Source organism: Drosophila kikkawai, chromosome 3R (assembly GCF_030179895.1).
Source record: "Drosophila kikkawai strain 14028-0561.14 chromosome 3R, DkikHiC1v2, whole genome shotgun sequence".
Taxonomy (NCBI): Eukaryota; Metazoa; Arthropoda; class Insecta; order Diptera; family Drosophilidae; genus Drosophila; species Drosophila kikkawai.
Window position 1 is genome coordinate 26,066,023 of NC_091731.1, and position 10,092 is coordinate 26,076,114.

Here is a 10,092-nt window from a genome sequence, read left to right on the forward strand (position 1 = left end):
ATCTCCCCCCGATGATTGCCAAATTATTGGATCAACAGTTGGCCGAAAGCAACAGCCGACCGTGGGACCATAGATTATGTGATAGGCGGAACTGCTACCGATGTTGCAATTGACTTGGCTCGATGGCGCCTCTTCGGCTCTTTGCGATTCCACTCTTTCTCTCTATGTCTCTCTCGTTCTGTCTCTCGTTGGTTTTGCCAAAAGGCGAGGAGCTTTTTTCGCTTTCTGGCCAGCACCGAAGCAAAATCCGTCCGTACGCATCGCTTAGTCGCCGAGAAAACGTCGCGTACGCCTGAGGCCCGTGGCGCCGTGTCCGGGAGATTCGATGCGATCCGATCCAATCTGATCCGATCCCATCTCGATTCGTCGTTTCCTTGCCGTGCGTGTATGTGAAATTCGCTGCCAAAAGCAATAAAAGCCCGGCGAAAACAAAGGAAAATCTGCTGGCGCGTGCACAAGTCACAAAAAAATTCAGCCCGAGATAAATTTAAATTGCATCAACGGTCTCAAGTTTTTGACAGCCCCTAGCATGGTTCCCATATATAATACCCAGCAATACCACAAGAAATAAAAAGAACCAAGAACAACGACACCGAAAACCAACTCGATTGATATAACGAACCACGACAAAACGACACAGAAATTTCGAAATTTTGCAAACTAAAAAAAAAAGAATTCGACATAAATTGGCCAAGGAAACTTGCACAGAAACAAATACCCGAGCCACCACCACCCCGAACCCCCAATCTCTTAGTCCCCAGACCCTTAAACACCCGACACCCTCTAACCCACTACTCCTCCTCCCCGCTTGCCACTAATCCGAGCCCATGCCTCCCCTGTCGCCTGCTAATGAGGCCACTGCTGACATTGCAGCTTCGGGAGATGCAGATGCGGATGCTGGCCCTGTAGCATCGGACCGATTGGAGAAGGAGAAGTTCCTGGCCCGCGTGCTGGCAGCCATGAACGGTGGCCCCCGACTGGGAGCCCTTGGCTCCACCAACAATAGCAGCGGCTCCTCGCTAAACTCCACCTTGAGTGGTTCCGCCCCCTTGGCGCGACCTCCTAAGCCGCCGAGCAGCCAGGCGCGGAAACAAATCCGTCTGCTGCCCAAGCAGCGGGAGCAGAGTCCCGTGCTGAGCAATGGCCACACCACACGACCCACACCGAACCATCACATCAAGACCACCACCACCACCAACACTACCAACACTAGCAGTAGCAGCATCCTCCACAAATACACCTCACGGACCACGGGTGGCAGTGGAGGCAGCTCGTCGCTTTCATCGTCGTCCCTGCTGGGTAATAAGAACGTTCCCCCGGAGGACTCTGAAAGCCCGTACGAGGTCTCGCTGAAACTGCCACTCAACTCGCCCACAGGAACGGACAGCGATCGCTTGCGTTTGGTCAACCGTTCGCCCAGCCCCGCCTACTCCGTGTCGTCGCGCTGTTCCACCCAGTCCTCGATTTCCAACTACCAGTCCAGCTCGCGTCTGCAAACGCCGCCGCGAAGGATATTCCCACAGACCTACACCCGGGGATCGGGCGGAGTGGATCCGTACGAGATGCGGCAGCTGGAAAGTTCGCCCGTGGTCTTCGACGGCAACCTGTCGTTTGTCCTCGGATGCCAGCGCCAGCCGGTGCACCAGTCGATGCGTGCCTCGCCGTCTTTCGAGGATCCGCGCACTTCGTCCGCCTATCTCAGCGAGAAGATCCAGAATTTCTTGAAGCGCACCGACCATGTCCAGGAGGAGTGGACGGCCATGGGCAGAAGGACGCGCAGGACGACCAGTGGAAGTGGCAAAGGCGGCGGAGCACCAGATAGTCGCTGCACCACGCCGGGGAGCACCTGCTCCGGATTTGATGACTACGACACCATCTCGCTGATCGAGCGACAGCGGGAACGGAACAGTATGGAGCGATGTGGATCGGTGGGACGCACTCGCTCCTCCCAAAACATCCTGACCAAGGCCTTCCAGCTGGCCAAGCAGCTGCCACACACACCGACGTCGCGCGGTAACTCGGTGGCCAGAGATCGGGAGTCGTCGGTGGCCACCATTAGCCTGACCAACGGGGACCACGACGACGACGATGATCGTACCATTCGCGAGGAGGATGATGAGGTATCGTGTTCCTGTTGTTGCTGTTGTCTTTGTTGGGCTAACCTTGAGCTTGTCGTTGACACAATTTCCCGCCTCTGTTCCATACTGAGTGCTCTTGAGTGCGGGTGATGATGTCTCCACCCCATAAATCCTCATAAATTCCTAAACAAACACCACCGTCTCAACGGGATGGGGATATGGGGCCTCCATGCTGCGCTGACATTGACAGCGGCAAAGTATCTCCGCCCACCCCACACCTGAGTCGGAGGAGGAGCATCTATTTTTGGGGTTGGGTATTTCGTGAATCACACGGCGGAATTCTTTGAGTGCGGAGGAGGAAAAGATTCCATATTCATAATCATAATAATTGTTGTTTCTCATCTGCGGCATTTGGGGCAAAATAAAGAAAATATATTAAAAGTTTAGAGGCTATGGAAAAGTGTTTTCCAAAAATTATTCTTCTGGAAATACTATTTTATTAGAAGGCAATGAACCGACCTTCTCTATCATTCAGTTCGTTTCAATTTGTGTCATGGGAACAAGATTGAATAGGAGCATTTTTTGTCAGAGAGTGACGCTTTGATCTATGCCCAAGTAAATGATCCTACGTATGAGTAATTTCCTCGTGTATTGTGCGATTTTTAGTCCATTTTTCTTGCCAACGTATTTCCTAGATCTCTAGTATAAACGACGTCAAAGGAATGGGAAATTATACAAAATAGCTTTTGTCGTTATTAATTAAAATATAAGTTTTTTATAGAAGTTCTTAATAACATTTAAAATAATAATTTTAGGCAAAGCTTATCTGAGTTACATATCCATATCTGGAAATTTATTTTAGGAAGTGTAACTTCCTCTTTGTACTTCAGCAGTTCAAGGTTAGAAGTTCATCCCACACTATATATCAACACATATATGTATATCCGCTACTCCGGGCAAATGTTGGTTTTATAAATAATGATCTCACTTGTTTAGACACATGGCAGACAGAAGTAGAGATCGCACAAACTAAAGCCAAACAAACAGTCAAATAATACGACAATAAATTCCCTGAGAAAACTGGCACACAATTAAAATTGAATGCTCTATATTTTCCTAATATCCTCCAGCTATCCGAGCTGACTGTGGACCTGGCCGAGGAGCGATCCACGGCCCACATAGCCACCGAGCGATTGGAGGCGGAGACCGCCGAGCGCCTAAAGCTCGAGAAGGAGCTCGGCGATCAGGCGAACAAGGTGAAAAACCTGCAGGAGACGACGGAGAAGCTGGAGATGGAGCTGATATGCGCCAAGTCCGATCTGAATGGCATATCCGAGGACGAGGATGCCGAGAACGAGGACGGTGGCGGGGGAGTCTACAAGCTCAAGTACGAGCGGGTGGCCCGGGAGCTGGAGTTCACCAAGCGGAGGCTGCACACACAGCATGAGCACGATCTGGAACAGCTGGTCGGGCTCAAGAAGCAATTGGAGAAGAAGGTTTGCTGGAGAGATCAATGAGTTCCCTGCAAGATATACTAATCTCACCCTCCCACAGCTTTCCGATGCCTACGAAGAAGTTGAGGAGCAACGTCAGGTTGTGGGCCAATGGAAACGCAAGGCACAGAAGATGACCAACGAGATGAACGATCTGCGCATGCTGCTCGAGGAGCAAAATGCCCGCAACAATTTGCTCGAGAAGAAGCAGCGCAAGTTCGACGCCGAGTGCCAGTCCCTGCAGGATGCGGCGCGCCAGGAGCGCCAGGCCAAGGAGCGTTACGGTCGCGAGAAGGACGTTCTGCAGGCCGAGAAGTTCACGCTAGAGCAGTCACTGGCGGTAAGTAGTCTCTTAAAGTGAAGTGTGTTTCCTGCAACATAATCGTAGGCAACATGTTGCTTCTCACAGCAACAAGTTGACGAAGAACATGCTGCAGCGAAACATGTTGACGGCGACAGTCGCAAGCAACATGAGTTCCGATATAACACTATTCTGCAGGAAATTGGGATTTTAGCGGGGCATATTTTTTTTAATTTGGCAAAAGAAACCTTAAATCTGTTGAGTAAATTATTTTTATTATTTTCTTATATATCAGCATTAATTTATTTTTGGTTGGTTGGTTGGTTTTTAGTTTAAATTTCAAATTAGTATGCAATTTGTTGTAACTAATAAACACTAATAAAAATCTTCAGCAAGTAAATGATTTATTGAAAAATGAAGCAAAATATTGATAGTTTGATATTTTGTAATGCCAGGAAAAGCTTTAATTTCTTCGATAAAAATGGGATATACTAAATGGGTTTCCCGAGAAAAGTGTAATTAAATATCGATTATAAACAAATTTGAATTTTTTTTGTGTAGGTCAGGTAGGAATAAGATACTCAAATTTGCTGGCCAGTGTGCGCCAGCAAGTGGCGGCACGTTGCGCACATTGCAGCCGAGATACAGATACAGATACTGCATATCTCGGGCTCGGAAACTCGTTCGGCTTGTTTGCCCATGGCCTGCGCCTGCGTTCCGTCTAGGCCGCCTGCCTACCTGCCCACACCGAGCACTCGGCACATGCACGCATGTGCGGCATGTGCGACTCGCTCTCTCGCCTAGTTCCATTCCGAGATCTTTGGGTTTGTCAGTTCTCGGTTCTTGTGTTTTTATCGGCCTGTACTCGAGGCGTTCCCTCCTTCTGCTCTTTCTCTCTGGGTCTCTCTCAGTTCGTCGCTCTGTATCTCCGTATCTCAGAGTCGGGCGATTCGGTCACACATTTGTGGATCTCCGCTTTGCCGCTTTCTTCATTGTTCCGCTCGACAGTAGCTCGACGAACGTCAACGTGCGATAACTGGAGTACATAGAGCTGTCTCTGGCCTCCGTTGCCTTCGTTTCGTCTGTTGCAGTGTTCTTGATTGCTCGGCCTGGCAAAAAGAAAAAGAAATTAAAACGTTGGCGGCGGCGTTCTCATTACGCTTTCGATACTCATAATTAGCTGGCAGAGGAAGAGCCTCCATGGAGGGCGATAACTGAACTGGCCACTGCTGCGATTTAGATACCATAAACCCCGAGACGGAGGCACACCGAAGAGACACATAGAGACAATTTCCCAGCCAAGCACAAGTACAGCCATGAGTTTCCGCTATTCAACTCGGCTGATGATTCAAGTGAGTCCGAATGGGCACAAAGCCTAGATCCAAACTCCAGAAAGCAGAGTTCATTAAGTTGACTAAATGGGCAGTGCAGGCTATTATATAGCAATGAATACATACTTAATCTATCACTGATTAACTGTGATAAATTCATAGATAAATCCTTATTTATGTGTAATTGGAGACTTAATATAAAATATTAATTAATTTTCCAGGATACCCGTTTAGATCTTGAGCTCAAGGAGGAGAAACTCGCCTCGCTGCAGCGTGAACTGGATGAGATGACCTTTGGCGGTGGCACCGAAGAGGAGTTTGCCCAGCTGCGACGCTCGAAAAACGAAACGGAGCGTAGGGCCAAGGAGCAGGAGGAGGAGCTGGATGAAATGGCAGGACAGATACAGCTGCTCGAGCAGGCCAAGCTGCGTCTCGAGATGTCCCTGGAAACGATGCGCAAGGAGGCGCGTCGCGAGTCACAGCAGCGCGACGAGGAACTGGAGGAGGTGCGTGGCAATGGTTACAAGAAGATCAAGGCCCTCGAGTGCCAGCTGGAGACGGAGCACGAGGAGCGGACCCTGCTGCTGCGCGAGAAACACGAGCTGGAGCGACGCCTCTCCTCGATGGAGGATCGTGACCGTGTTGACCGCGATGCCGAGGAGGCACTCAACCAGAAGCTGCGACGCGACTTGCGCAAGTATAAGGCCCTGCTTAAGGATGCCCAGACGCAGCTGGAGAGGCTTAAGGCAGACACGCCCGGTAAAACGCTCATCCGTCAGCTGCGCAATCAGCTGGAAGATGCCGAATCCGCTCGAACACTAGCCCTCAAGGCGCGGCAAGCAGCTGAAGCGGAACTAACCGAAGTGCAGGCCATGTTCGAGGAGTCACATCGGGGCAGAAACGATGCCGAGGAGAGGGCCAATGCGGCGAACAGGGAGGCGGTTGAGCTGCAGGCACAGATCGATGAGAACGAGGAGGAGATGAGCGAGCTGATGAAGAAGTACAGCGCCACCGTCAAGCAGCTAAATGCCGAACAGATCAACGTCTCCGAGGCGGAGTTCAAGCTCAATGAGATGGAGGCCGAGCGTAACAATCTTAAGGAGCAGGTCACCGATCTGCAGCACCGTCTGGATAATGTGGAGAACCTGGGTGATCCCTCTATGGCCATGATGTCCAAGCGGTAAGTTAACCAATATCATTTTCATTATTTTTTAAATTAATAATGACTTAAATAATTAATTGTTGAACAGCTTGGAGCTACGCACCAAGGAGCTGGAATCCCGTCTCGAACTGGAACAGGCCACCCGGGCTAGACTGGAGGTGCAGGTGAATCGTCACAAGGAGGCCCTGGAGAAACTTCAGAACGAGGTAACCCAGTCGAAGATGCGCGAAATGCAGGCCCAGGATGTGCTCAAAAAGTCGCAAAAGAGTCTGCGCGACATGCGCGAGGAGTTCCACACGGTCTCTAGCCGCGAACAGGAGTCGCTGGCCCGCCGCAAGGATCTCGAGAAGAAGATGGAGCAAATGGAATCGGAGGGGGCGGCGCTTAAGAACGACTTGCGCCTGGCCCTGCAACGGATAGCAGATCTGCAGCAGGCCATGGAAGAGGAGGGCGAGGAGGAGCTGAGCGAGAGGTAATTACAAATGGAACTGCACCATTACCGGGACATCAACTAATGATTTTTGCATTGCAGCGACGAGAGCCTTAGTTCTGTGGGCTCCATCAGCGACCTGGAGGAGCGACTGCGGCCCGTGCATGTAAAGCGCAGCTCACAGCAGTCACTGAACGGCAGCATTGGTGGCGGAAACGGACCCGTTGTGAGCACCACGCGGACCGTGGTCTTTGAAAAGGAAGACAACAGCCCTAGGTACGCTGATAACGAAGTCAACTCGAACAGCAGACAGCAGCACAAGCATTAAGGCCCAAGCACAGCGTAGACTCTCTCTCACCCTCTAGTTGTCCGCCTCTTAATATCGCCTATCGCTAGTTAGCTATAGTCTGTAAGGTCTGTTGCTATTGCCGGCTTATCTAATTTAAATAATTAAATCATACATGCAAACCATCCACCATCCGCCGCCCACCTCCACATCCACAAATGACCCCAAAAACCAACGCGACAACCGCCGTCAATGCTGCAATGCTCCAAACAACCAACCAACGAATGAACGCCTCCTGCCTGAACCCAAAACAAACTCATAAAAACCAAACACCCGAAAAACGATGCGTGTAAATATGTTAATGCGTATGTGACAAAATCAAACACACAACAACTCCTCGTTCCACTCCGCTCTCATCCGCTGCTCCGCCACGCCCTGCTCCGCTCCCTACTCCTCCGCGTGTGTGTGCGTGTAAACCATTAGCTTTTTCTTATTGTAGAATAACAGTGACGTCGCCATCGTCGCCACACATTCATAAGCTGGCAGTGGCGGCCAAAGCCATACCGGCCCCCAAACCGGACACAAAGTCTGCAGCCTCGGCGGCCAAACCAACGCCGGCCGCACCGACCAGGATGGGATTAACGGTGCCAGTGGTCCACCAGAATGGCCAGCCGTAGTAGACGCATCCTTGTCTGTTCGCGGCCACCGCGGCTGCAGTTTGTAACTTGTAATTCTTATTTTTTTTTATTAGTTGTTTACCATTTTTATTTGATTACTGTTTAGTTCAATATGTTTAACTATTTATTATCGAAATATAGCTACATGATATAATATATGATATATATATATAAACCCAAATGGCATTCGCAAGCAATGCTAAATCGTAGTTAATTTAATTTGCGCGACAGTCCCTAAAGAAAAGTGATTAACAAGTTTTTATCTCTCTGAAAACAAACAAAAACAAAACGGAACTAACACCTATAGCCTATATAGAATATAGTCTCCATTATCCTATAGCCAACTTAAATGAAATTAGTTAAACGCGTTTCAAAATCATAGGAAAGGTAATGCAATGTCAGTTGAATCCCATATGAACGAGTATTTTACAAGTAACTCCCTATTCTTATACAAACCATCATCATTATCATCCCCATTGTAACATCAGTAATTAAACATCATCATTAGCTTCATTCATCGTGTACGGGAAATAAATTAAAACCTATATAAGCAAAGATACAGTAAAATATATATTGGAATACGAAATTTTGCAGAAATCATCAAAAATAACAAAAAAAAAAAAAAAACAAATTTCATAAAAGTCCTTATTGAAAACTAACAAACCGAACATAAACAAATAAATATATTGTTATAAAACTCAAGTGTGTGTTGTTTTCCTGGGAGGTGTTACTCATTTCTGTAAACAAATTTCGATTTATTGGTTAATGTATTCCCAACTCTTCAAGTTTAAAACTTAAAAAAAGTGGTAGATATGTATCTCAATGGTAAATGAAAGCTAAGAAAATTACAGCATACTTTTTGGCTCAAATCACTGCAAAGTAAAATGATCCTTAAATGTAAAATATTTCCATTATAAATTACTGGGCTGCCCCAATGCAGCCCGACCTTGAAGTTCTTTGCCCAAGCAGGCTTTAAATTACACCAAAAATTGAAAAGGTCACGGGACCAAGTCACCACCATGGAAATAAACTCCTCAGAATTTTTTTTTCCACAAAGCCATGTCAGAATTGATAATCTTGAACGTTTCTCCCCCAATTACATTGCCCCAAGTTTGAAATCAATGAGCAACCATCAAAAGTCAGTGCCTAACAAGAAAGGAAGCTAACTTCGGCACGCCGAAGTTTTTATACCCTTGCAGATTGGTTTCGATGTTTATATTATAGATTTAAATGCTGAAAACACTCACAAAACAGAGTTTCATTATATTTTACCTATACTTATTATGTTTACAGTTTGACAGTTACAGTTTTACATTCCCAGCTTTACATATTTTATACATTTGCCGATCGCTTCTATGGCAGCTATATGATATAGTTGTCCGATTTTTATAAAATTTATACCAAAATTCTAGAATAATAAAAAAAGCTTATAACTTAAAGTAGATGAAAATACGTTGAAAAACAACGAAGTTATAATTTTTTTTCGATTAATTTCCCGATCGTTCCTATGGCAGCTATAAGATATAGTCGTCCGATTTTCATAAAATTTTTACCAAAATTCTTAAATAATATAGAGTGGCCATATCTAAAAAATGGTGCAAAAATGTTGAAAAACAGCAAAGTTATAATTTTTTTTCTAAAAATATATCGAACATTTGTATGGCAGCTATATGATATAGTCGTCCGATCCGGCCCGTTCCGACATATATAGCAGTGAGAGTATATAGAAGACTATATGCAAAGTTTCATTCAGATAGCTTTAAAACTGAGGGACTAGTTTGCGTAGAAACAGACAGACGGACAGATGGACAGACGGACAGACGGACAGACGGACAGACGGACAGACGGACAGACGGACATGGCTAGATCGACTCGGCTGTTGATGCTGATCAATAATATATATACTTTATAGGGTCGGAAAGGTCTCCTTCACTGCGTTGCAAACTTCTGACTGAAATTATAATACCCTGCAAGGGTATAAAAATGGCACACGAGCAGCACTTGGCCCAAAACAGAACTTCCGGGTAAGAAGTCAGTAAGCCAAGCCACCTTTTAAGCTCACCAGCCCCGAGGATTTATTTGGGTAAACACGCACGCTGCTAGGTCGAGGTCAAATGTGTAAGACACAGCCGGGCCCACATCCAGACCAGACCAGGGGCTACAAATCTGGCACCCACTTACCCAAGCCTCTGGCCCAGGCCGGAGCCCGAAAAGCCATTAAGTGGCACCGTTTCGCAGTCGCCATCCCGGGTGACTTTGAAAGTTGCAGCCAGCGGTGGTCCCACGCCCACGCCTGAAGTCCCGGATCGGTCACGAATGAAAGCCAGGCACGCA

The 10,092-nt window shown here is 47.4% G+C and overlaps 1 protein-coding gene across 9 annotated transcripts in view; it reads left to right on the forward strand.

Moving 5' to 3' along the window:
- Mhcl (Myosin heavy chain-like) overlaps window positions 1-8,460 on the forward strand; it is a 32,886-nt gene extending 24,426 nt beyond the window's left edge. For 3 of the 9 annotated variants that reach the window (XM_017175976.3, XM_070287433.1, XM_017175978.3), the window contains 6 exons: window positions 3,209-3,574; window positions 3,633-3,911; window positions 5,425-6,383; window positions 6,454-6,837; window positions 6,898-7,071; window positions 7,581-8,460. In XM_017175976.3, coding sequence (XP_017031465.1) covers window positions 3,209-3,574; window positions 3,633-3,911; window positions 5,425-6,383; window positions 6,454-6,837; window positions 6,898-7,071; window positions 7,581-7,758 — 2,340 coding nt within the window. In that variant the 3' untranslated portion in view covers window positions 7,759-8,460. Of the gene's footprint in view, window positions 1-269; window positions 2,121-3,208; window positions 3,575-3,632; window positions 3,912-4,958; window positions 5,225-5,424; window positions 6,384-6,453; window positions 6,838-6,897; window positions 7,269-7,580 lie in introns of those variants that run through there. The other 6 variants (XM_017175980.3, XM_017175985.3, XM_017175983.3 and 3 more) reach the window with 5 other exon arrangements.
- The last annotated feature ends 1,632 nt before the right edge of the window (window positions 8,461-10,092 follow it).